This window comes from Hevea brasiliensis, chromosome 5 (assembly GCF_030052815.1).
Source record: "Hevea brasiliensis isolate MT/VB/25A 57/8 chromosome 5, ASM3005281v1, whole genome shotgun sequence".
Lineage (NCBI taxonomy): Eukaryota > Viridiplantae > Streptophyta > Magnoliopsida > Malpighiales > Euphorbiaceae > Hevea > Hevea brasiliensis.
In genome coordinates, this window is record NC_079497.1 from 113,273,723 (window position 1) to 113,301,373 (window position 27,651).

General features: G+C 32.5%; 3 protein-coding genes across 4 annotated transcripts; all 3 read left to right on the forward strand.

Moving 5' to 3' along the window:
- The first annotated feature begins 394 nt into the window (after positions 1-394).
- Positions 395-11,910, forward strand: LOC110662660 (protein fluG). The gene is made up of 18 exons (XM_058147468.1): positions 395-809; positions 1,293-1,544; positions 2,187-2,253; positions 2,352-2,468; positions 2,540-2,645; positions 3,092-3,248; positions 3,387-3,482; positions 4,207-4,255; positions 4,737-5,008; positions 5,245-5,417; positions 7,127-7,247; positions 7,347-7,399; positions 7,472-7,601; positions 8,318-8,463; positions 9,014-9,202; positions 9,598-9,830; positions 10,597-10,739; positions 11,576-11,910. The coding sequence occupies exons 1-18, from the start codon at positions 648-650 to the stop codon at positions 11,636-11,638; spliced, it is 2,529 nt and encodes an 842-aa protein (XP_058003451.1). The 5' UTR covers positions 395-647; the 3' UTR covers positions 11,639-11,910.
- Positions 11,911-14,736: 2,826 nt separating this feature from the next.
- LOC110662659 (uncharacterized) lies at positions 14,737-19,128 on the forward strand. 2 transcript variants are annotated; one of them, XM_021821702.2, is made up of 6 exons: positions 14,737-14,945; positions 15,120-15,291; positions 16,018-16,152; positions 17,564-17,671; positions 17,795-17,899; positions 18,659-19,128. In XM_021821702.2, exons 2-6 carry the CDS (start codon positions 15,145-15,147, stop codon positions 18,821-18,823), a joined length of 660 nt encoding a protein of 219 aa, XP_021677394.2. In that variant the 5' UTR covers positions 14,737-14,945; positions 15,120-15,144; the 3' UTR covers positions 18,824-19,128. The 2 variants fall into 2 exon arrangements, with proteins under 2 accessions (XP_021677394.2, XP_021677393.2); XM_021821701.2 differs by having other exon boundaries at positions 15,134-15,291.
- Positions 19,129-20,624: 1,496 nt separating this feature from the next.
- On the forward strand, positions 20,625-22,961 carry LOC110662642 (expansin-A16-like). Its single transcript, XM_021821685.2, has 3 exons — positions 20,625-20,913; positions 21,953-22,271; positions 22,349-22,961. Exons 1-3 carry the CDS (start codon positions 20,700-20,702, stop codon positions 22,656-22,658), a joined length of 843 nt encoding a protein of 280 aa, XP_021677377.2. The 5' UTR covers positions 20,625-20,699; the 3' UTR covers positions 22,659-22,961.
- The last annotated feature ends 4,690 nt before the right edge of the window (positions 22,962-27,651 follow it).

Sequence of the window (27,651 nt, forward strand, 5' to 3'; positions counted from 1 at the left end):
TTTTTATTTTCTTTCATTTTCAAAAATAAAAAATAACAATCTTAATTTATTTTTTTTCATTTAGTTTCTTCCTTCTTCCTTTTCTCTATATCCAATCAGAGTGTAAGATTTTATTCTCCTACTACTGGATTCTATCTCCCCATTTGGCAAGGTTTTGTTTTTTACGATATTGATGGTTTTGTTTTGTTATTAAAATTAAAAAAAAATAGCTACCACTATTAAATTTTTTTTTTCTATATCTTAAATATAAATTTTAAATTATCTATATTTATATTTTTTGTGCTGTATATTTATGAATGAATTAATAATATATATATATATATATATATATATATATATATATATATATATATATATATATATATATATTCAAAAGCTCCATTCGAATTCTCTCCCGCAGAAAATGGGTCTAGCACCTTCATTTATTACTTCATCCCGCACAGTGTCAGATTTTGTTATTATCGGTATGCAGTGATAAACAGTCTCTGTGCTTTCCAAAAATGCTATACTACGGACGCGCACAGACTTTGACGCTTTCTGCTTTGACCAAACCAATCTCGCATGTCATAACTTCATCTCCAAAGACTGAACCATCCATCCGCAGAGTCTGTGTTTGAGTGAAAGTTGAAGTTTATAGAGCTGTGAAAATGGATTTTGAAGAGCTCAGACAGGCGATAGAGGAGGTGATGCTGGTCGACGCTCATGCTCACAACATCGTTGCTCTCGATTCCTCCTTCCCTTTCATCAATAGCTTCTCTGAAGCTGCCGGCGATGCTTTGTCCTTCGCTCCTCACTCTCTCTCCTTCAAGGTATCTACGTTCTTGTATTTTTCTGTACGTGTTTGTCTCATTGTTTGTTTGTTTCTCTGTTTGCTGCCTCCATTTGCTTAACGATTTGTTAATTTTGGTTTTAATTCGTTTGTGGTTGTATTGATTGTTATGTACGGACATTGCTTTTGGCGCGGATGAAATTTTTGTGTTTTTGATAGTTCCTTCTTTAAACTTTAGTGGTTTTCTGTTTCTCACCAATTACATGCATAAAATTGATCATCTTGTTCACTGGTTTGATTTCTGTATTTGCTTGGTAGGCGTTTCATTTTTTTTTTTTAAATTCTTTTTGGGTTTGATGATATTTTGTCAAAGTATACACAAGAAATGGATATTTTGTCAGTGAATTAATATTTTGATGTGCTGTTCTTGAATATTTTTTTGATAATACGTGAAAGTGTGTTGTGATTTTGGAAATCTGGCTTTATGGCTTCCATCCTGATTTAACTGTTTTGTTTATGGAAGAGGAATTTGAGGGAAGTAGCGGAATTATATGGCTGTGAGAATTCCTTGCAAGTTGTTGAAGAGCATCGCAGATCTTCAGGTCTGGGATCCATTACGGTTAAATGCTTTAAAGCTGCAAGAATCTCTGCAATTCTCATTGATGATGGATTGAAGTTGGATAAGATGCATGATATTGAGTGGCATAAGAATTTCACTCCATTTGTTGGTCGAATACTGAGAATTGAACGCTTGGCTGAATCAATTCTGGATAAAGTGAGTTGTTTTTCTTATTTCTTTTGCTTTCCATTTGTGATTATGGGTATTACAAACATGATCAATATGTTTTTGCAAAATGTGTTGTGTCACATTGAGCTTATTATCTCATTTCATTTCATCAAAATGATTAAACTTGTATGCTTCTCAACTTTAATGGCAACTATGACTGGGTTTTGCTTTATTGTTGAGCTGGTTGGAGTTTTCTGTATGTACTGTGAGTTCATTTTGATATCCAATTGCCCTTAACAGTTAACAGCTACAAGAGGGAGAGAAAAGGTCACAATTCTATTTGCCTTTGCTGATTTAATTCTCTAGTAAATTGAGCATTTAGAATTTCAAGAAAATTTTTGCCTCATTATGATAATGGTATGGGAGCATTAGTCAGACCAGGTTTATGGAACTTCACATGTTCACCGATGATCTAAAGGTAGAAATTGATAATTAGCCATATTGGCTTCTTTTTCCCTTTTGAGTGGATTTTGATATTTTCACTACTCTTCAAACTCGAGTTCTTCTATTTCTAATTTTTGAAATATTCAACTTTTTTTCCTATTGACATGTTAGCATTCCTCATTGCAGCCATCAATTTTCTGACCTTTCAATTCATTTATTCATAAGGATTTTTTGGGTATTTTATAGGAGTTGCTAGATGGATCAACTTGGACATTGGATAAGTTCACTGAAACCTTTATGGAGAACTTGAGGTCATATCCTTTCAATTAGTTGTGCTCGTTTTCTGATGCCCGCATTCTCTTTGTAATAAGAAGTGCTGCCCTGTTTTAGTTAATTCCTTACAGTCTATTACATTTGCTGATAAAATAGTTGGCTTGAAAAGCGTAGCTGCATACCGCAGTGGCCTAGAAATCAATACAAATGTCACTACAAAAGATGCTGAGGAAGGTCTTGCTGAAGTTTTATGTGGTAAGCATGATATATGGATTGGTAATTTTCTGTTCCAATCACCAGATATATTAATCAATTCCTGTTTCCAGCTGGCAAGCCTGTTCGCATAACAAATAAAAGCTTTATCGACTATATTTTCACACATAGTTTGGAGGTTGCTCTACAGTTTGACTTGCCAATGCAGATACACACAGGGTACAATTAAATTTTGAAATTGTTAAAATTCACTTTATGCCCTGATTAATGGCTGGAAGGTGTGGGAAAACGAATCGGAAACTTGGACTTAAGGTGTCTCCACAGCTGATTGAAGATGCTGTCATCTCTGCTGAAGCTAATTGGATTTAACTTTTTAATGTCTGCTACGGATTTCATTCATGAAAGTGTGCTCAAGTGAACTGAAACTGTGCTTAAATTGTTTGAAGTTGAACAATTTCAACATTTGGCACTAATATCAGGGATAGGAGGACCAGCCTCAAGTTGGTCTGCCTCTGAGAATTTCCTGACAAGTTCTTAAGATCCAAGTTACCTTTCTTTTTCCTACATTTAGCTACCATAGAGAGCATTCATTTATCTGTGTCTTTTCAGTATTCCTAATCTTTTTAAATTTATTTTTTTGCTTTACTCTTTTCTCTCACATTTAGTTTTGGAGATAAAGATTTGGATCTAAGGTTATCTAATCCCCTTCATCTTCGAATGCTTCTTGAGGATGAGAGATTTTCCAAGTGTCATATCGTTCTTTTGCATGCATCATATCCATTTTCAAAGGAAGCATCATATCTGGCCTCAGTTTATCCCCAGGTGAAATCATTGGTGTCCATTGAATCACTCTTCTTTCTATGCATGTACTTAAGACATTATCATCCCTTCTAATTATGTTGTTTACTTTCTATGCATGTATTTATGTCTTGTCATTCACTTCAATCCTTTTACTTTCAGGTGTACCTTGATTTTGGCTTGGCAGTTCCTAAACTTAGTGTCCACGGGATGATATCTTCACTCAAAGAACTTTTGGAGCTAGCTCCAATGAATAAGGTGATTGCAGTCTCAATTGAAAGATTTGCAAGAGAAGATTTTCTTGTCAACTTGTTTTGAGGAAGTTCTTGCGAGATTTTCTTCTAAAGAAACCATAGCATAATTAAACTTCTTTTTCTGATATTCTGATATTCTGATAAATGCCATGTTATTTTCTTCTAGTGTTTGTGTCTATATGGACATGTGTGTGTCAATGGAAGCGAACTGCAGGCCTCTGTGACTTTTAGTACTCCCGAAGTCCCAAAAAGGTTGTCGCGTTCCATTTTTACATTGTTTAAGAAAACATAATTAATGCTTTGCCAACTCACATTTTTCACTCCATTCTTCCTCCTATGCCCCTCATTGTATTCTAAAAAATTGGCATCTTTCTCTTTATTTAGAGTAATTGCCTTGAATATGAATAAGTTACAATTAATTTCTCATTTTACTATGAAGTTAAATAATGAGTGTTAGAACAGGAAAACCACTCTAAAATCTTTTTGACTTTATGAAAATGGACATATATTTTGGAACATCCCAAAAAGAAATAGTGGACAACCTTTGTGGGGCAGAGGGACTATTAATTAGCTTTTATATATGTGTGTGAGTGTGTGTATTTCTAGAAGTGATCTCTCGATTCTGTAATTAATTTATACAAAGTTGTACAGTGCTTTGTGTTTTTGTGTTGGCATATTTGTTTTGTTTCTACTAGCAATATTTGATGCTAAACATAAAAAACTTGCAGGTTATGTTCAGCACTGATGGCTATGCATTTCCTGAAACATATTACTTAGGTTTGTTCAAGACTTCAAGTTCTTGTCAACTGATACAATATGACATTCAATCTTGATAATGCTTTTATTGCTCTCAAAATCTGTACTTGATTTTCTTACTTTTGTATTTGATTTTCTGAGTGCTTTGCACATGCCCATTGGTTCTTACCATAAAAAAGGGATGAGAACACTTAATCCTGTATGGAGTCTTCTGTTTATCTTTCTGTTTTTCTACATGCTCATGCTGACATGCTCCATTGCATACAACAAAACTATTTTAATATACCTATTGTTGCTCCCTATTGCTACTGTTAAAATAATTCTTAGAAAAATGAACATGTGGAAGCTTGGAGAAGTATCCGTATTACTTGTTTGATAAAGATATGAAGTCAATAGACAGACGGACATTTAGTTTTACAAACTTATTATTTTCTTATATTTCCTAGAAGACCATTAGCTATGAAGAAGATTTTTTTCAAACTTTTAGTTCTTGTTTTTACAGGTGCAAAAAAAACACGCGAAATCATTTTTTCTGTGCTACATGATGCATGCTGTGATGGTGACGTCACAGTTGATGAAGCTATTGAAGCAGCTAAAGACATCCTAGCACGAAATGCAATTAAGTTATACAAGATTAATATAGGTGCAAAAGTGTTTAACTCAAAGGATATTGTATCTGCTAACTCTGTGAACATTGGGAATAGTGCTTCAGACAATGGTGTTTCACTTGTTCGTATCCTCTGGGTAGATGCATCAGGACAACACAGATGCCGTGTAAGCATTTGTTTATTTGAACTTCTTCTTTTTTTTTTTTTTTTCCTTAGCTTGATTTTTCCATTTTTGATTCCATTGGAGAAGTACTTCATCAGGAAAAAATTGTTGAGGATTATTTTGGTCTCATATATGTGGAAACTTGAGATCATTCTAGATGCTTGCAATTTGTTTGTGGTCCCTAAGTTTGCTCCATTTCATTTGATTCTTTTTTTTTTCAATGTGATTTATCTTTTCAGGTTGTTCCTATAAAACGCTTCAATGATGTTGTGAAGAAGAATGGTATTGGTTTGACTTTTGCAAGTATGGCAATGACTTCATCTGTTGATGGTCCAGCAGATGAGACTAATCTGACTGGAGTGGGTGAGATCAGGCTGATGCCTGATTTAACAACTATAAGGAGAATCCCATGGTATTATTTCTAGCTCAAGGACTTTCAATGTCCTCTTACACTATCAAGTATTTCTGCCTGTTGTTCACTTCTTTTTTTAAAAAAAATTTTAAATTGTGGCTATATGACTTGTTGATGTTCTACATTTCACTGTCTAATGAATATATTGTATTGAAATAAAAAGAAGTCATATATATCTGTGCTCAAAACCTGAACATAGACCAGATCATACCTTTGATTGAAGCCTTCCAAAAAGTCAATTATAGCTCCACATTTTAGTTTCGTTAGCATTTCCAACTTGAAGTATTCTGATGTTAATCGTCTTATAGATTTGTACTTCATTCACAGCCTCAAAAAAAAAAAAAAAAGGGATTTGTACTTCATACACAGCCTCTCTCAAAATAGGCCTAGGAGTTGGTGTAACTGACTGAAGAGATCAAGGCTTTACTGCAATAAAAATGGGAAACACCAGGTTCTATAATCTTCTGATTAAAATGCTCTACTTGTAAAAAGTTTAACAATCAAGAGTTCCAATCTGGACCATATGGTTACAATCAACCATGACGTCAGTTTTTTTATTTTATTTTATTTTTTTTGGTCGAAATGACTTAAAGTTGTTATATAAAGCATAGGTTTGGGAAGCTAGTAGGTCAGACTTGGCTAGCTTAGATGTGGTTCTTACATTCAACTGATTATTAACTAAATCAGTAACCTAGGTGTAATATGGACAATAACTAGAAACATAAAAGATTTAAATGATATGAAGTTGGCCTTAGGGAAGCAAACTAATGCCTTAGGGTGTGTTTGGTAGAAGATTAAAAAATCAAGCGTTAAATGTTACCCTTATAAGTTTTAACCTTTAAAGAGGGTAATAATTAATTTAGGCCCTCTAAGGTTAAACATTTAACCCCTCAAGAAAGCATAAATATTAATGAGGTGAAAAGTTAACCTAGTCTCTTTAAGTATCCAAATAACATTAATGAGAGGTTAAAAGTTACTATGGTAACAACTACTTCTTGTTAATCTCGTACCAAATACCCCATTAATGTTTTGTAATCTTGATTAAAAAGCACCAGAACTTGCCTCATTCTTGAACCATGTTGTGTGCTCGATCAGTTTCTGTTTTTTGTTTATTCAACTACATTAGATTGGTCTGCAAGTGAAAACTGAGTCCCAGAATGGCATATAGGAGTATCAAGGAAGCTTTATTCTTCCCAAATTACAATCTGGCTAAATGTCAAAACCAAATGCTTATCGGAGAAAAATATAGCCTTTGCTGGCTGTTGTGTTTGTACTGTAACTTCTTTGTAAGGAAAAAGGAGATATCTCAAGATATTGTGTTCCATTCCTTTGAAGCCAGGAGTATATGTCAAATAAGGACTTGCCAGGTATTTTTTGTAGTCAGGAAAGGGCTTTTGCTTTTGTGGGCCTAGCATTTTGTTTTTTATTTTGATTCATTGATCAAAAGGAGAGCAGCTAAAAGAGTAGGAAAAATAAAAATGGAAAATTTTGAGCGAGGGTTACCCCGCACCTACAACATTGCCATTATCCCTAGTTAGCTGTTATCTACATTCTACATGTGCAATTAACCTTCATAGATCCTTCATTGGTTGTTATTGGTTCACTTGCATTAGAATGTTCAGTTTTTGTTAATTTGTTGTCTATTTTAGGATATCTATATATGTTTGTAAGTCCACCTAATTGAATTGATGGCATATCTTTTACAATAGGATGGAAGTAGAGGAGATGGTTTTGGCTGACATGCATCTTAGACCTGGTGAAGCATGGGAGTATTGCCCAAGGGAGGCCTTACGAAGGGTTTCAAAAGTTCTAAAAGATGAATTTAACTTGGTAAGTCAGATATTTTATATTTTAATACTCTTGGAATTGTTAATATGTAGATTCATGTTTTTATGTTATTTGTCTGAATTTCTAATGTTATATTTTCAGGTAATGAATGCAGGATTTGAAAATGAGTTTGTGCTCTTAAAGAGTGTGGCAAAGTATGCACCTAATGTCCTTCAAGCATTAAATTGGGCAATGACAAATATAACGAAAGCCATATGTGTTTGCAGGGAAGGGAAGGAAGAATGGTTGCCAATTGACTCAGCACCCTATTGCTCTGCATCAGGATATGACTCTGCTGCCCCCATATTTCATGAAGTTGTTGCTGCTCTTCAATTGCTAAATATTATCGTGGAGCAGGTGCAATAGAAAACTCAAAATACTGTTGATATTAGATTTAAATTTTAGGAGTTATTTCCTGATAATAAGCTTATTGCTGAGTAAAAATAATGTGGTTGCTTGGATTGTCTCGGATTCTCAATTACAGGGTATTTTGATTGATTGGTTGAGAGAGAGAGAGATGTGTTAGCACACGTCATTTCGTAGTCTTATGTTGTTTTAGATATGCATGCTTTCAAAACCCAAAAGAGTTTTTAGTCGAGATTAGCGGAAACAATGGTGCATTTTTCATGTAGCTTAGCATCAAACATATTTATGAATAATGTCTTGTTCAAATTGGTATCTTCAAGACCATAACTCCATTAATGGTGTTGGCTTTTGGTTCATGATTTGTGGATAGTCACATTTGTTATACATTCAAGTATTATATAAATGTTTTTCCTCAATTATGCATACTGGTAAACCAAGAGCTACAATAGGTTAGTTTTCCATATTTAATTAGCAGGGTAACTTCTAACAACATACCTCTTTTTCTGAATTGAAAAAGTGATCAAAACTGAAAATCTTAATATGTTTTTGTCTTGACTTATTGATCCAAAGAAGAATAAAAGATTCTCTGGTTTTAAGTATTTGTTTTCAAGTTCTCTCTTTCTCTCTCTCATGTGTACGTGCTTTGCATTTTAATTTGAATATATTTGCTGCTTTTGTTGATTCTTTGGCTTTCAAAACTGTTGCAGTTACATGCAGAAGCTGGGAAAGGCCAGTTTGAAATGGCCTTGGGGCACACAGCATGTACATGCTCCGCTGACAACCTCGTTTTTGCCAGAGAGGTTATTAGGGCTATTGCAAGGAAACATGGACTATTGGCAACTTTTGTACCGAAGTAGGTTCATGATTTTGTCTTAATATTGATAGTTTTATTTTTTCTTTATTGTAATGTTATAAAAATAAAATGAGAAAAATATATATCCAGTTCTTGGAATTTTGGGAGAAGATGCTTATAGAGAGATAATTGTGGATTTAAAAATGATAACTCCAGCTTAATCCCATGCCCAATTATGGATGAATATTTTATTCTACTGCATTTTTTATTACATAGATTTGGTTATCACAGTTGATTTTAGATGGTCTTTATATGCCTAATTTGTTGATAAGCTACATCATGTTTTGTGCAAAACTGGCTTCTATCATTTAATAAAAAAATCTTCCTGGTAAATGTGAATATTCAATTGATATTGTAAGTTTTTCTAATCATTTAGCTACCCTTGTATTGTTAAAGTGTTAGTTCACTAGTTTGCTTTTAGAAATTGTTTTCCCCTTATTTGTGAGATAAATAAGTATGCTGATGAAGAAAGTGCCTAGTGAGGTTTATCCTCCTGTGTACCAGGTAAGAATTGTTCTGTATGGAACACTGAACTCAGCTTTTTGCCTAGGTATGCGCTGGATGACATTGGTTCTGGATCCCATGTTCATATCAGCTTGTGGCAGAATGGAGAAAATGTTTTTATGGCATCTGGTAGTTCCTATAGGCATGGAATTTCAACTGTTGGGGAGGAGTTCATGGCAGGAGTTCTACATCATCTCCCTTCAATTTTGGCCTTCACAGCACCAGTTCCAAATAGGTTTCCTTTCATTCTGATGATAGTGTCAATTCTTTGTAGCTATTGCTGATTATTACCTTTTTTTTTTTTTTTCATTATCTTCATAAATACACGATTACGAAGAATTAGTTGGCTGGGGTTCAGGGCTTATAGTCTTTTGTAAAACTTTTTGCCTTGCATAAGTATTTTCACGTAATTGGGCTCTACTCGAGTAAGATTCTACAGGACAGTTGCTAAAGTAAATGGATGCACATGATTATATTTCTGAACTTTCTTGGATATACAAATTGTAGAAACACTTGCTTAGTGGACACTACTCTAAATAGGTTGTTCGAGACATTGCCTGCATACTTGATGGAAATTTGCTTTTGCAAACTATCACTGTTAATGTTCACATCCAATTGTCATTTTTGTAGCTATGATAGAATACAACCCAACACATGGAGTGGAGCATACCAGTGCTGGGGAAAAGAAAACAGGGAAGCTCCAATAAGAACTGCTTGCCCACCTGGGATAAAAGATGGTCTTGTTAGCAACTTTGAAATTAAATCTTTCGATGGATGTGCAAATCCATACTTGGGATTGGCGGCTATTCTTGCAGCTGGCATTGATGGCCTTAGAAGGCATCTTTCTCTGCCTGAACCTGTTGGTAAGATTATATCATTTGATGATTTAGTGTGTTGGAAATTTATTCAAAATTTTTGGTACATCATTAGTATGCTTTATTTGAGGTTATGATTCATAGTTTCACCATGCAATTAGAGTGTTGTGTTCGGTTTCATTCTGTATGAGGCGTACTGTAACAAGGCCTTCTTTCAACATGTGAAATTCATGCATCTAGGCTGATAACTAATGGCTAATGCAACAATGGACAGGAGTATAGTTTGTGTGTTCTACACGCCTAACAGTTTTGCACTTCAATAGCATTTGAGGGATTATTTAGAATTAAAATCTATATCTGTATTATTTACCTTTCATATGGTGCTTTCTTGGATTTGTTTCTCAATACAGCTTAGGTTTACCAATGAATTTTGTTATATCATCATGCTAAATTTACAATGTATTTAATTGATTATAGGCCATCAGTTTTTTTTTCCGTATCACTTAGCCCATCAGTTTCAGTGATTCTCCGTCCTTTTGGCATTTGAATTTATCTATGCCACTTGTTAGTCATTTTAATGCTCAGAATCCTCTCTTTATAGGCCCTTTTACCTTTGTGACAAAACAGAAAATTACATGATTCTGTCAAATTGAAGGCATAAGAAAACTTTTGATTTTGAATGTGCTGTTCTCTACATGTTCCCTTAACTGACTTTGCAGCTCAACTTCCAAGTTCTTTTGATAGTTAATGCTGCAAAGTTATATTGTTCCATTTTTCCTTTCAGCCTGATGAATCATTTTTAATTTTGAAACAGATACCAATCCTTCTTATCTAGATGCAAAACTAAAAAGATTGCCCAAATCCCTTTCTGAGTCTCTAGAAGCTCTGAAGAAAGACGATGTCTTGGAGGATCTAATTGGGAAAAAGCTTATGATTGCTATAAAAGGTGTTCGCAAGGTATGTTCAAAATATGCTTTTAAATGATTTTCATTAACTTAGTAATTATTCTTCAAGTTTGGGATTAGCGTTGCTTCTATGGTTCTTAAGCAATTTCGATGACATCGAATCTGCTAAAGCCTGTTCATATTTTTCTGTTTAAGTGATTCTCAGTCTCATTTGTAGTCCATCAAGTTTCTCCAAAGATTAGAGCAAGTAGCTTTTGCCATATTTTATCAACTAATTGAAGCTTGAGCCAGGGTTAAGTGTTAAGACTTAGACAGTTAGACCCGCTAATCTCTAGTAATTTAGAGCACCAGAACCTTAAGCAGGCTTAGTTATGTTTACAATTCAATGATTACTTATGTGAAGTTAGATGTATAAAAAAGTAAAGTAAAAACAATATATAGTACAGTTTGATTAAAAATTGCACAATTGAATTTGTCTGGCTTATTTTGCTTGTTCATTTTTTTTTAGGTAAATTGGACTTTCTTTTAACACCATGGTTCAACCAGTCCAACCGGCAATTGGTCTGTTTTTGGTAACTATGTTTTTGTGTTCATCAGTAAACAATGTTAATATAAACCTTTCTCTAGGGGTGACTGCGGTCCGGTCCCAGTTCAGCAGTTTAGGGGGATCAATATCGGACATTTATAGTCCCTTCAGTCTTAGTTTGGTCTGGTTTTGATTAAATCTAATAATCAAATTGTTTTTCAATTTTTCAAAGAAAAAACCTTATTTTGATCTGAAACCGTCTCGGATGGTTCCAGGCTGGTTCAAGTCTGTTTTGGTCCAGTTCCTGGCCAGGACTACCTTCCTCAACGCAAATTATGATGATGAGCATTTCTTGTTTGCAGGCGGAGATTGAATACGACTCAAAGAACAAGGACTCGTACAAGCAATTGATACACCGTTATTAAATATACTACTCTTGGCTTGAAAATAATGTTTTTAACGATCTCTTACCGGTTAGAAACGCTTCTAATGCTTGTTCAATGATGGGTCATTACTGGAGGAAAAAATAACTGAGACTTGGTACATTTTATCTTCAGATGTTCTAATGGCAAGTCTCTAGCTAGATCATTCCTACATATAATTGTCGAAATTGTTTTTCAGATTTTTAAGTTTATTGCTGGTTTTTTGTTAAAAAATAAAGTTTATTTGTCCAGTAATAAATTAGACGTTTTATTAATATCTATCTGAGAAAGGTATTGATGCTGCCATGGTTCCTTGGATTGTCAGATTAATCGAATCTTAAGTTACCTGAAAATACCAGAAAGAGTGAGGACAGTGACCATTTGACAGCCTCAAGTCAATGAATGTATTTGATATAGTAATGAAATAGTAATATTGTGAGAATATGTGAAAAAGGTGTCTGAGTAGACACTAGCCACCTGTTTATACCGTGTTAAGAGACAATCTAGCATAATTTTTGAGATTTTTTTAATCAATGACATTTGTTTAGTAGCCACGTCATTCCGAACTCATATATGTAACACCGATTTTATAACCGATCTCTTAACCGTTAATGTTGAGAATGACTTTTCTTTGTTGATTCAATCGATCTTTAATGTCAGAGACGCTCACCTGATCTAATGGCAAAACTAATACTGTTTGGATCGGTTCCGATTAATTTGACTCACAAAAAGATTGAAATATATCATTAATCCTCCAAAGTTCGAATATTTAGGTTTGCTGATCTAATTACAAATTCCTGGAGCCTTGAAATGCCATGTGTTGCGCGGTTGTTGTGGTGACATTGATGGCGTGTGCAACTGTGCATCGAGAAATGAAAAACTATGCGTTGCTGCGTGAAAGTGACTCATTTTGCCGCTTGGCATGTGGGCTTCATTCTCTCTTTTTCTTTCTCTGCAATTCTACATGGGCGAGTCTTCGACTACTATTTTCTGAAGGTAAACACCGCCTTCATTCTTTTTCTTGCAATTTTCTTCTTCTTTCTTGTTTTTATTATTTAATTTTTTATTTTTTTAATTCCTTAATTTAATATATAATTATATATATAAATTTTTTAAAATGAATAATGAAAATAATGAAAAACTAGTAAACTACTATGAAAATGCCCAACATTTTAAACAATTAATCATTGATAGAAAAGAAAAGTACTAATGAAAGTAAAAAAAATAAAAATTTATTGTCTCTTTTAAAATTAAATTAATGAAATAAATTTAAAATTAAAAATCATCAGTTTAGTTAGTTGATAATAAAAAATACTTAAATAATTTCTAAATTACTATAATAGGTTTATAGAAGAAAATTTTGTTATAACAATAAACTTTTGAGGGCATGAATACCCTCAAGATATCATAAAAATTTCTTCGGTGCTATTACTTACGATGTGTTTGATTTGAGGTTTTTGAGGGAACTCATAATTTTATAAAGTAAAATGGGAGATTTTTTTTTTTTAGAAATAAGATTTTGAAATGTTTTGATAAACTTCAAAATCTCTCAAATTTCAACCCATAGATTTAGTCAAATATGGTTAATAAAATTAGGGATGGGCAATAATTTAATCAAATTTACTTAAACTAAATTTTCAATTAATTGAAAGAAATATTTAATAGTTTTAAAATAATAATCAAATCAAAATTAAAAAATAAATGTAATTAAAATAAAAATATTTAATTCATTATTAATTATAATTGAACCAATAAAAAATAATATATAATTTATTAATATTTAAAATTATATTTTATTTATGAAAACAATAGTATAGTACATCTGAATAAAACAGTAATTATAAATCAAACAATACTTATGAAAAATTATTAAAATAATAATTATAAATGACATTATTTTTTTTTTGATAGAATGACATATTATTTATAAAATTATGAATTTATATATTAAATTAAAAATATTCAAATCTATAACAAAAAAAATTTAAAAGATTATTAATTAAATAAAATTGGAAAACGAATATTTTTCTGTTATAATAATCGAATTATAATCAAATAAAGACGCCTGTAATTAAATATAAATATTTTTTTATGTAAAATTATTTTTTTATATATAAACCTAGCACTTCTAACTAAACAATATGAGAATAATGGAATACTCACCTTCTATTTATCATCGGCTTAAAATTTAATTAAAATTTTATATTTATTTCAGAAATTTAATTTAATTTATTTTTAATTTTTTATTTAATTTAGTTAAAATTTTAAATTTAAATTTAATTTAATTAAAATTTAAGAAAATAAAAAAAATTAAGACTTTATTTATTTCACAAAAAATAGAAAAATATTTTTCATATTTTTTGGTATTTAGAGAAATTAAAAAAATTAATTAACGAAAAATATTTTCTTAATTAAAGGGAAAATTAAGTCATTTTTAAAGAAAATAACTTTTATTTTAAAAAAAATAAAATTTTTTTGTGCTTTCTAAATTTTGATAATTTTATTAAAATATAAGCGCGCGCGTGCACACACACATATATATATATATATTATTTTTCATGAAATAAACAGAATTTAAGTATTTTAATTTTTAGGCTTAAATCAAAAAATAATAAATTTAGTTCTAAAATTAAGAAATTAAACTTTTTAATTTTTATTTAAATAAGAAATCAGAAAATTAGTCCATAAATTTTAATTTTTTAACTAAATTAAATTTAAATAAAAAATTTTAAATTAATTTAAACAAAAAATTAAAAATAAATTAAATTAAACTTTTCTAATAAACATAAATGCTAAATTAAACATTTTATCATTTATCATCCCTTCCTTTCAAATAAAATATCTTATTTCTTTAAACTTTGTTTTAAAAAATTTTATTTTACCTTCATTTTTGTCAAATAAAACTTTAGGATTAGCACTATTGTACTTGAGCTGAAACTGCCATAACATAGAAAATCGGTTCTTGTTATTAAAAAATTTTAATTCGGTTCGTTTTGATTTTGGAGATTCGATTTATTTCGGTTTTCAGGGTGAAAGACTGGGGTAATCGAACCTAAATGTTAAAACGCTGCGTTTTAGAGTCTAAACTAAACCTAGCCCCTATGCCGCCCAGTCGTCTTACTCTCTGAGACTCGATTCTTCCCCTCGTTCCCTCTCTGCCTCACCTCGCTACTCGCTTACTACTCAGCTCGTCACCACCTCTTTCGGCTTGGCCTCAGTCCCTTTCTCAGCCCAAGACCCAAGTGGCAATCACTACCTCTCGATCTCTCCCATCGATTCCATATCTTGTTGTTCGTCGAGTCTCCAAGAGGTTGGTTTACTTTATTACTCTTCTCCATCTCTAATTTACTTTTGGAGCAAATTAAATTTGTGATTTCAAATAATAAAAAGAACAATATAAGATCTTGTTTTGGACTTTGAAAACTAACAATGATGAATTACAGCTTTCTATTATTTGTTAGAATCTATGGTGATGGAAATTCAGTTCATTTGAAACAGGCTGCATTCCAATGATAGCTTATATTCAATATGGTAGAAATGCCTTACGGCATATTATTAAAGAAACTAGCTTTAAGAGGTCTGATGGTGCTATACATCCACTTCTCTATGCTTGCCAAGGGGCTCGATTCAGAAAGTTAGAAGTTATTCTTACAACGGTATGTTTTGTTAGATTGATTTGAACCTGTGAATCATTCTATTTTTATTTAACTGGAGAATCGGCTCAAGTTTACTAGTTTTCTCTCTCTTGTTGGATTGTCTGTCAGTCTGTTTAGTTCCTAGAAAGTGCAGTACTGATGGCTGCTGTTGGAAGAGATATCGTCATCTTGGCTTGAGAAGAGATAATTGGTGACATAGGACAGAGTTACATAGCGAAAAGAGAGAATACTTTAGTAAGAGAGTATGAAGACAGAAGAGGGAATCACATACTTGGCCAATGTGCCTTTTGGAACACTTATGATGAAGTCATTTTGTTAATCAGAGCTTAACAAAGTAGCTATGCTATATCTATTCCACATTTCTTATTAGATATGATTTCTTTCCGTCTCTCATTCTTCTCTACCAAATATAGCACAAAGAAAAGATAGGAGAGTTACCACGAATGTTTTTCTTTTGACGCTTTTATGCTTTTATAATTTAACTGGGTATAGGGGTGACATTGATATTGATTTTGTGAAAGTGTCTACTTTTTTGGATGGAAGGTTTCCACCTAGATATGCACATGATGATGATTTAAAACGATACTATTTACCAGATAATATTCGGGAAAGCCTTGCTCATATCCACTTATGTAAAAGACATTGTATAGCTACAATGTTATTTTAGTTGAAAACATTTATGTAATGGTATAATAATCTATTGATATTGATTTCGAACTCTTGCAGAACGTAGAAAAGCTTGGAAAAGCTGGTCAGACAGTGAAGGTTGCTCCTGGGCATTTTCGCAACCATCTCATGCCCAAATTGCTTGCTGTTCCTAATATTGACAAGTTTTCTCGTCTCATCAGGGAGCAGCGCAAGGTTTTTCAGATCTTGATTTTGATTAACCACAAAATAAATATATTTGTTCCACTGTTGCTGAATAAGTTTGCTAATGGAAATTCCTGCATTCATCTGTCAATGTGGTTTAGTTTCATATCAGGAAATATTAAGGCCTTGTTTAGTTATGGAAAATATTCATTTTGCAATTTTTTTTTTCTATTTCCAAGCTTTCCACTTCTCCATTTTCCAAATGATTAGAAAACTAAAACGCGTTTTCACTTATCCAATTCTCCATTTCAAATTTCCCTTTCTAAGATATTTTATTATCTTTTTTTTTTAAATTGATACACTAGATTTTTATTGCTAGAGCATTGAAAATAAATAATGATTATTTGAATTCCATATTATCATAAAAATAATGTTTATTTAAACATGATTACATAATAAAAAAAGTCAACAAATATTATGCATTCATTATATTATAGTATCATGAATAAAAGCATCTAAAAAATGTAGAACGAAGACAGAATATATGCATTGCAAGTTCAGTGAAGGCCAAACTGATGATAGGGAAGGAGTTAGTTTGAATGGGGTGGTACTGTCCCAAAGTAATCAGTTTAAGTATCTAGGCTCAGTCTTTCAAGTAGATGGGGGATGTGAGGAGTATGGTAGTCATAGGATTAAAGCCAGATGGTTGAAGTGGAGACGTGCCATGGGAGTTTTATGTGATTGTAAGATTCCCAATAAGTTGATAGAAAAATTTTACCGTACAACTATACGACCGGCTATGTTATATGGTAATGAGTGTTGGGCACTGAAAGAGTGGTATGCGTCTAAGATAAGAGTTGCAGAGATGAGAATGTTAAAGTGGATGAGTGGCCATACTAGACTAGATAAAGTCCGTAATGAGAGTATTAGAGAAAAGGTAGGAGTGGTGCCAATTGAAGATAAGTTGAGAGAAGGGAGATTGAGGTGGTTTGATCATGTGAAGCGTAGACATACGGAGGCTCCAGTTAGACAAGTAGAGCACATTAGGTTAGAGGATAGAAAGAAAAAAAGGGGTAGACCTAAATTGACTTGGAGGAGAGTAGTACAATATGATCTAGAAGCATTACACATTTCTGAGGATTTAATCCAAAATCGTTTAGAGTAGAGAAAACAAATCCATATAGCCGACCCTAAATTTTTTGGGATAAAATCTTAGTTGAGTTGAGTTGAGTTGTTATATTATTTTTTAAAAATAATACAATTATTATAAAGTCATCTAACCTAACATGTCAAAAAATTCATTGTATATATAATTTAAAGAAAATTGAAAAAAAAAATTTTAATTCAGTGCAAATCCAAATCTGGAAAATAGGTATTATTTCCCACAATTAAACAGGCCCATTTATTTTTTACATTTGACAATAACTCATTAATTATGATTCTTTGACCTCTTTTGCATCAGATTTACCAGCGTGAGGAAGAAGAAGAAGTTAAAGTAGTTAAAGAGACTGCAGAAGATAAGATGAAAGAATATGAAACGGCAGCAAAACGTTTAGCTAATGCCAAGCTGGTTTGTAGCTTATCTTTGAAGTTCTTAATTCTTTCTTGTTGATTTTATTCTTCAATACCGTTATGCATTAGAACTAGTATACTGTGGCTCTGACGCATATGATAATTATATGGTATCTTACAGACAATTAGGGCAAGCATCAATACCGAAAAATTCCGTGCTCGTGCCTCGAAAGATGAGGCCATTGAAATTCGTTCACCAGTAACAGAGGATGACATTGTGAAGGAGGTATAGCATTCTTCAATTTTTATTCATTTTTTATATCTATTTCACTGTAAAATTTTATTAATGATGGTGTCATTTTTTTTTATTATGCATGGAAATTGTAAAAAGGAATATTGAAAGAGGCTTTTGTAAGTAAGCACCAGTTGTTTATGGAGGTTATATGCAACACATTCACATTCCACGACTTCATGTTGGTGAAACAAGTTAGAACAGTGTCATATGGCCATATGCTTAATACACTGAAAAGATGGCTTTCACCTGCATATTCTTTGACTGGAAAACTGACATGGTTGTGTTTGCCAAGGTGGAGTGGGAGATAGTTCTTCTGCTGGCAATTGGCTATATAAACAATTTCCATATGAAGGCTTCTGCCAAGAGCTACTACTGTTCTGGGCCTGGATTTAGGAAAAAAATGATCTCTAGATGATTATTTGTGCCAATCAATCATCACGCAAATACTAAGGCACAACATTATTTTTTTGGTTTCAACTTTGTAACTGCAACATATGCCTCTTGGTCACAAATGAGATGCTTGTAGAGTCTTGAGCTATAACTTCTAAGATTTAGAGATTTTCTAGTGAAGTTTGTGTTCAGTTTCATGGAGGTGTCTATGTTGGTTATTCATCATACTCGGTTTGTGCAGGTGCAGGTCTATGCAAATTTGGGATTAGGCTTGGAGACTAATAATTCTGTTAATGAAAATCATTCTTATTATTTTGTTTGTAGTTCTTAATTCTGATAGGGTTACTGTATATTTTTCAGGTGGCAAGGCAGCTTAATGTGCTAATTGAGCGGGATAATATTCATCTTCCATCACCTTTGACCACTTTTGGGGAACATGAAGTTCAACTACGCTTGCCAAAGTCTATCCCTTTGCTAGAGGGGAAGGTTAACTGGACTCTTACAGTTAAAGTCAGGGGTAAATAAAGAACTGCTCTACATATTGCCATATTTGCAAGTTTTTTTATAAAGGCTTCGACCATCTTATTAGAAAGCTATAGCAGATTTGTGTCTTGAATGATATGGTTCAGATGGGAGTTTAGCAGAGAACCAAAAGTAGAGCTACTGTGGTTCAATAAAGATTGTAACTGATTCTTGGAACTAATTCTAGAAGCAGCAGTAGCTTTTGATGATTGTATTAAACCATTAGAATTGTGACAAATGGAAATTTCTAGGGGATGAATTTTGACTGTTGCGATTGTATCCCACAGTTTTATCAATGGCTGTTATACGCCCATATCTCTCCCTATCCAGTTGCTCTCTCTCCCTCTCTGTAATTATATTTTGAATGTTTCACTATTTATCACAGGCAGTATTTTTAGGGGCAAGCTCGTGCACGAACAGGCTGGGTTTTATACTGTTTCCAATCTCTTTTTCTTTAGGACGAATACTAAAGGCTTTTCAATCTTTCATGGTTGATTTATTAATGGATTTTGCTTTATTTTTTCTTATTTTCAATCAATGAACACAATATAATGCTTTGGTATATCATTCATTAATGTTATATCAATGAATACAAGAAAGTTCTTAGAAGTAAGATACAAGTTTTTAAAGTAAAAATAATGCGAGTTCATTGTTTGAGAGCAAGATTTTTTAAGGAACATCAGATGTTTTCAAGTTTCAAAATCTTTAAAATTTTAACTTTTTTTAACTCATTAAATTGATGAATTTGGAAAGTTCTAATAATTTATTTTTCATTATTTTACCTTTAAAACATCTCCATATAATTCTATCAAATAGGCTATTAAGAAACAAATTAACTTTTATTCCGATAATATGTTCATTGTGTTGCTGAACGTCAAGCTTCATTGTTGACCCATACAACCCACAATGGAAAACGACGCTAAAAAAATTGTGTGATTTTGTTGAAACTCTCTGCGTTACATTTGTTCATTTTAATTTTTATTTATATCACAAAAATTATTTAATTTTCATTTGATATCACTCACTATTTCTGGTTAAATTCTGTTGAGAGCTTCTATCAAAAGTTGAGTTGGAAATGTGACACTTTGGCATTTTAATAATATAAAAAAATATTCTCTCACCACCTGAACTCTTTTTCTCTCCCTCTCTTGTTGAGAATATATATATATATATATATATATATATTTTAAATGCCAATACATTTTTAGTTCAATTTTTGGCAAGAATTTCTAATGGAATTTAGCCACAAGAATTTTGGGCAATATCAAATTAAAATTAGATAATTTTTATGATACAAATTAAATTAAGAGACTTAAAGTAGTAAGTGAAATTAAGCCAATAAAATTTAAGCAAGCAGTTTTAAAAAGTTTTTTTTTTCATTATCCTACTTGAATTTTGTTATGATTGTTTTGCAAATTAAATGAATTTCATATTTATTTGGTTTCAAGCAAAATGTTAAGAGTAATTATTTGGCAATATTGAGCATTAGCTTTTCTTTATCAAAGCACAAGCTACCGTGTCTAGCCATGGCTTGGTGAAAATGTAACAATGATTTAGTATCACTTTCCTTGATTCCCTCTACGCCAGACATGCTGTTGTGCTAAACTCTAATTGAAGAAAAGGCAATTATAAGCAGCGAAAGGTTAGCTTGTCCAATGCAACTGCCTAAATTCACTTATATCCTCTCAAAATATTGCCTTAACAATAGAAACCCATAACAAACACAAGCAAAGATTGGCAAAATTCAACATATATATGTCCATAGACTCCGCAAAGATTGGCAGAAAAGAATAAAAAAAAAAAATCTAACACATTAATAAAAAGAAAATAAAGAAGAACCAAAGGCGAAGTGCCAAAAGTTGTAATTGTGCCTAGCAGCATGGCATCGCCTTTGAGAGCCCTCTCAGTCTCTGCCACGTTATTGCTCTTAGTTATTGCATTGGCTAGTTGCGAAGCAAAGCTATCTGCTTACCATGCAGTTGGACGAGTCGGCCAAAATGTTCAACCTGTCAAAGAACATAAACCGAAGTTCAAGCCAGGGCCATGGACCAAAGGTCATGCCACCTTTTATGAAGGTGGCACAGGATCATTTGGTAATATATTTATATCTTATTCTGCTTTTTTCTGATGTATTTGAATTAGTTGCCATTAGTTATTGCTGACTCATGGCTAGCCGCCGGTTAGATATTTCCTTTCCTCACATGATAAACTCCGACCACCTGTTCTACCAGACAATGCAATCATTAATCTAGCAACCATGTACATAACCCATCCCACTCTTTCACTCTCTATGAAATTTTTTTTCTTTTATTGTATATTGATGGTTCATAGATCTTGCAAGATTCCTGTTAGAATATAGCGCGAGAGACACAAGTCTCCCGTCAACTCACGTCAAAAATATGAAAGAGTTTTTTAAATGGGGCAAAACTAAACCAAAACGGTTCATAGGAAGCTCAAATCTAGTCCAATTCTCATTTAGATCTGTTTCATTACGAATTTAAGATATCCACACACACATATATATAATATGTGAATCACACCATATAAATTTTATGATAAATTGAGTTTAAATAAAAAAAAAATTCCTTCGTAATATACTCCTCGGATCGATGATTTCAACATGGTAATAAAACGGTGCGACTCAATCTGGGACTCAAAAGCATGGTAAGCTGAATTTCAAGAAGCCAAACTCGCGAGCTGGGTTAGAGGAGGATCGGACTCAGTTGGATCTATGGACTAATCTAAGAGAGTTACATCCTGCGGATAGGGCCATGAGGAGCCTAATCTAAGTAAAAGAGTCACCTCATATTAGTCAAATAACAATTGAGCCTTAAGCTTGATCATGGATCCGGTTGCACTCATAGAGGTCTGTCAGCTTGAAAAAAAATGGATGGTTTATTAATGAGACAAAACCAAATCAAATTGGAGAGCCAAATCCAGCCCAATTCGTGAAGGAGGCTGGCCTGTTTTTATGATTCACTCCCTGAGCCCATGATTTCCAACAATTCGGATAAAGAAACTTTATCAAGCCTTGCTAAAAATTTCATCAGGGCTATATAGACAAATAGAAAAGAGATTTCTTTCTCCCATTATTCTTCCTGGACTGATAACTTGCGGGGTGGACAATTGCAGGTGGAGCGTGTAACTATAAAGACGTTGTAGCGGAAGGCTACGGCCTGAACACTGCAGCTCTAAGCGAAGCTTTGTTCAAGAAAGGGCAGACCTGCGGTGCTTGTTATGAAATTAAATGTACCGATGACCCAAAATGGTGCAAGCCAGGGCAACCATCTCTCTTTGTTACAGGAACCGATCTTTGTCCACCAAATCCATCTCAGTCTAGTGAAAATGGAGGCTGGTGCAATTCCCCACTTGAGCATTTCGATATAGCCAAGCCCGTCTTCAACCAAATCTCTGACTACAGTGCTGGAATTATTCCTATACAATACCGCAGGTTAGATGACAATGAACAATGATATTTTCTTGCAACATTACAAACCTGCACAGGCTAACCCAGTGTCAAAAATACAGGGTTCCGTGCCAGAAGAAAGGAGGAATCAAATTCACAATAATGGGGAATCCATGGTTCAACCAGGTCATAGTATGGAACGTTGGTGGAGCTGGAGATGTTGTTAGTGTTCAAGTGAAGGGTAATGACAAGCTTAAGTGGACCCAACTAGAAAGAGATTGGGGTTCCACTTGGAAAACGAGTGCTCATATGGTTGGGGAGTCATTGACCTTCAGGGTTAGAGCAAGTGATAGCAGATACTCAACTTCATGGCATATTGCCCCCAAGAATTGGCAATTTGGTCAGACCTTTGAGGGCAAGAACTTCAAGTAGAACACAACAAGAAATCAGGGCAAGCTTTGATGTTCATGCTTAGGCATTCAACTTATAGAATTGGATAGTGGATGTAGTAGGCGCATATTTACAAGTGTTACCATTAGAATCATGTTTAGTACATTCATCAACTTCACTTTTTCTTTTTCCTTTTTCAATAATTGCTTTTGGTTCTCTGTAATTTTCTATTATAAAACCATAAATCTTATGCTCTAGTTCCAAATTTCTGGCCTTTTTTTTACCACCTTAAACAATGTGATGTATCTGATATCATTCTGAAATGAAATTGTACACTAGGAAATAAAAGAAAATGGATGTGATGACACTTCACTGTGAAATGCATAAATATACTGATGTGGATTTAAAAGAAGAAGAAGAGACTTCCAAAAATGAAAACAGAAAGGTATATGTTGATGCTTCATTGGATGATATGGTCACATAGACATCCTCACTAATAAAGGAAAATGAAATTCCTTCGGCTCAAGTAAGGGTAGCCATGGTACTAGTGCCAAAACTGCCAGTTTAAATCCACAAAAAAATAACATTTAACATCCCTATTCCCCTATCTGGCAACAAATTTCTTTTCGACTTCGTGGACTGTGGTTATGGCTTTGATTAAACAGCGATATGAGATTTTCGTGCTGCTTCAAAGTGTATAGCCTATGATTCTACTGCTCAACTATTCCATTCCCTAGAACTTGTCTTGCTAAATTAGTCATGTCCATGCATATGCATGTCGTTTCTTCTCTTTTTTCTTTTTCCGTTTCTCCTCTTCTGTATCTGTCCTTGCTTGCACTGGTTTAGACTGCTGCAAACAGATTTCTAACAGTTTTGTTTTTGCATCTTTAAAGATTGCATCTGATCTAGCAAGTGTTGCTCGATCAAGGACAAATTTAACTATTTAAATTCTATATTCTTAGTTCAATTTGCTTTCTTGTCTCATGTGGTTGGCAACTAAACAGAAGAGAAAGAGACCAATTGAATAATTACCAGAGAGGAAGGAGAAGAACCAATAGAGGTGACTGCGAGGGAGGGACCTTAGAGAGAGGAGGTAGAACGGACTAGGCTTCTGGTGCAGATGCCTTGGCCCAAACTCCAACCTTGGGTGCAGGAGCTAGAAGGTGCTTCCCGGAGGTGTCGTATTTGATATTCGACCCTACCGATGCTATTACACCAAATGACGCCGCCGGCTCGTACCTTAGGTACGCCTTCACCATTGTTGCTCTTGCTCTTGCCTTTGCTTTGCTGCCCCGCCTGTGCCAAGTGCCAACCAGTATGTTGAGGTTTTAAGGGAAGATTATTTCCTTTTCGTTCATTGGCGTAGTTTTAGCTTGGACAAACGACATGCCGTTTTTCTTTCTTTTTTTTTTCCCGGCCTTTGAGGAGCGGACAGGCCGACGTGGTTGTTTTTTATACGACACGTCGTTTATTTGTAAAAAGGGCCTTAAGATAAAAATGACCCAAAAAAGGAGTCCATCCAAAGTCCATGATTTATACCCAAGCCCACATTCACTATCCAGACTCAGAGGCTATATTGCTCAAATTCAGCAGAAAAAGAAATAGAAATTAAGAACTATAGAGCTAGTTGCTAATCTCACTTTCTTTATGTAATTTTTAATATGAGGCCAGGCCAATTGTATACCAACCTAGTAATCTGCTCATATAAGGCTAATGAGAGATTTTACCACAGTATATAATATATTTGGTAAAGAAACTACAGTATAAATATTGGGTGCTATCTCACAATGAAGTTGACCATATCCCTAAAAACACTAATAAATTATTACTAAATGGTTTATAGGAACCATGCATATGTGCTTGAGTGCTTTCTGAACAATCTCATTGAAGGATTGTTTTTTTATTGGATTGAAAACAAATGAAATTTAAGGGAAATATTTTGACCATTTCTTTGAGTATCATCATATGCATATATAAGTTAAATTAAATTAAAAAATAAGATTATGTCATGTTACATGAGGTGATTATGTTAAAAACTTAAGTCAAAAATTTTAAAAAATACACATATATATGTAAGTCCTTATCATTGTCCCTTATCATAAGGCTTAATTAGTCAATATCTACCCATTAAATTCTTAATTCTCATACCCACTTGTGAATTATGATGGATGAAGAAATATAAAAGGGAGTGCTACTTTTCACTATGTCAATCTATTGTGTTTTTCTACCACGTACAATAACTTAATTTAATGTTAATCAATTAAAAAATATTATTAAAAATTATTAAATGATATTCAGATGCATTTCTAAGAAAATCAATGAACATTTCATTATAATTAACAATAGCATGTTTTCCAAAAAAAAAAAAATCAATGGCTTGTTAGACCATAAAGTTTTCTTTTGATTTATTGTTTCCACAATATTTATGTGTTGGAAGATTTCCTCAAGTCATTTTCATTAATTTGCTAGCAAGTTATCATCATTCTAGGTGGGCTAGCACATTGATTTTTAAGAAAATTAAACATTAAGCAAAGGAGATATTTTGGGCTATGAGTGATAATGAATTTTAATCATGCATATATTTTTTTATTATTTATTATTCAATAAAAATCTAATAATAAAATAATAATCGATGAATTATAAAAAAAGATAACTTTTATTATAAAAATAATAAATTTTAAAATTAATATATTAAAAAAAATTAAATTCAACCAATCAATAATAGTAGACTAATTGATGTTGCTTCACCTTTAAATAAAATTTTCTAATACTAAGCAAAATGGCAAAACTGAAACTTCAAAGCCAACAGAAACATAAATAGAATAAGTTCATTTGCTAATTTGTTCACCATTATATTATAGTTAAAATAATGCACATAAATTAAAATTAGTTTGGTCCAAGGACAGTCACAAGAGGGAGGGATCTATTTATAAAAAAATAGCAACTCTGCATTCTCTAAATGTGCCAAAACGACAATGAAACTTAACAACAAACATCAAACAGTGCCACAGAAAGAAATGGCTACTGTACGTGGGGCAATGAAACTGAAAGGTGGCTAGTGATCCATGATATTTTTCTGAGGATGAGATCACCTAATAGCACTAGATATATACATACTACTATGGAATATAATAAATTAATTACTTGTCATGCATGGAAAATTTATAATATAGCCAATAACATGAAGTATATAAATATAGTAATCGGCGGTGGAAATGGGCGGTTGCCGGCATAGAGCAAGTTGAAGTTATCATGTTGTAAATGGAGAAGTCGTAAGGGACAAGATGCCTTTTGTCCACTTTGGTTTATATATATTTAGTTATTTACCGACCATAGTACATATATGGCTCATTTATAGCTTTTATATATTTCTTTGATAACGACAATACTTTAGTCTACATTAATGAAGGAGAGAATATATCTTCCTTACTTCATATTTTTGTATGATACATGTCACCAGTAATCGTTGTATATGCTGTGCGTAGAGCTGCATTATCATAATGTCATTATGTACTATTAATATAAATAAATTATCATTACAAGTTTAAGTTATATTACTTATTAATTTATTACATCTGACAGAATTCTTTTATCAAACTACTTATAGCAAATATATTAGTTAGTCTTATCAGTTTTCTCTAAAAATAATTTAATATATTTATTACTTTAACTATTACACCACAGAGAGTGTCTTCAATTATAATGAGCTATAATTTCTTTCTTTTAGATCGCGTTCTTTCTCCACCTTAAGTCAAAATCTCTTTTCCTTCACAGGACTACAATTCCTCATTAATGGGCAGAATCAAATTCTAAGCAATTGATAAAACTCTTATTTATAATGGGCGACAACCCTACAACAAGAGTTGAAAGTCAAATAATATTTTCTCGTCATATTTATAATGTTAGTCATTCTTATTCTAATCTAATTAAAAATCTCACTCATTTTATGAATAACATTAAAATAGAAATTTTATTGAGAAATATTTCTCAACTCAAATTATTAGGAAAATGTCTTCTAAATCAACTAAAATTTTAAATAATAAATTTAATAGTATATATAATAAATACTTTAATAGTAGTTATAATTATATCAATTATAATTAATAATCAATAATTGTATGTACAATTGTTGTATAATGCTTATAAAATAGATAGTTACTTGTTTTAAGCTCTCCACATGCAATAGTGGAGTTAAATCTTATCCTTAAGGATAATGCATAATTCACAATCACAAAGAAGAAAGTGGAAGCTGCTGGGATGGCTATTGTCGGCTGCATGTCCTAATCAAAATCTATACCACACAATTTTACCATGTTCCCATGCGCATACAGCAGATAATCATTTCAACATAGTGGTAAACATATCAAAAGCTATAATGATTATAGCATTGTAGCTATGGAGATCATTCATATTCACAGAGAAATCAATTATTGTGCAGAATAGTTGGCCTTCTTGCTCAGACATATTCGATTAACATTCATGATAGTTAATTAATTCTTCAAATGTTAATTATTATAAATTTTAATATTATATATATGTTTTTAGCTTTATTTAAAAGGGAAATATCTTTATGATAAGAACAGTATTACCATGTGCAGATAGCTTTTTTCCTTTTTTTCTTATTGTAGCTTTTTCAGAAAAAAAAAAATAAATGCTGTTAAAAAAAATAAATTAAAAAATAATTTTATTATTTTAATATTCTTATAATTAAATTTATCAATTTAATTTTAAATTATTTTTTAATAGTATTTAATTAAAATATTAAAAAAATATTTTTTTTTCCAACAGCAACAATACCAAACAAATCCTATAGACTACTCCTTTTTCATAACTGAACAAATTAATTATTAACCTCCAAACGTGCACACCATTTAAAAAAAAGCTCTATATTAAGTTTGGTCATCAACTTATTTGCCCTCTGGCCACCTGCATACAATATATATAAACCAAACTTGCTGGTGCATGTGGTTGCTTTTCAGCAGTATCTGGATGACTGCATCCATCCATCACTTTATTATATATATATATATATACC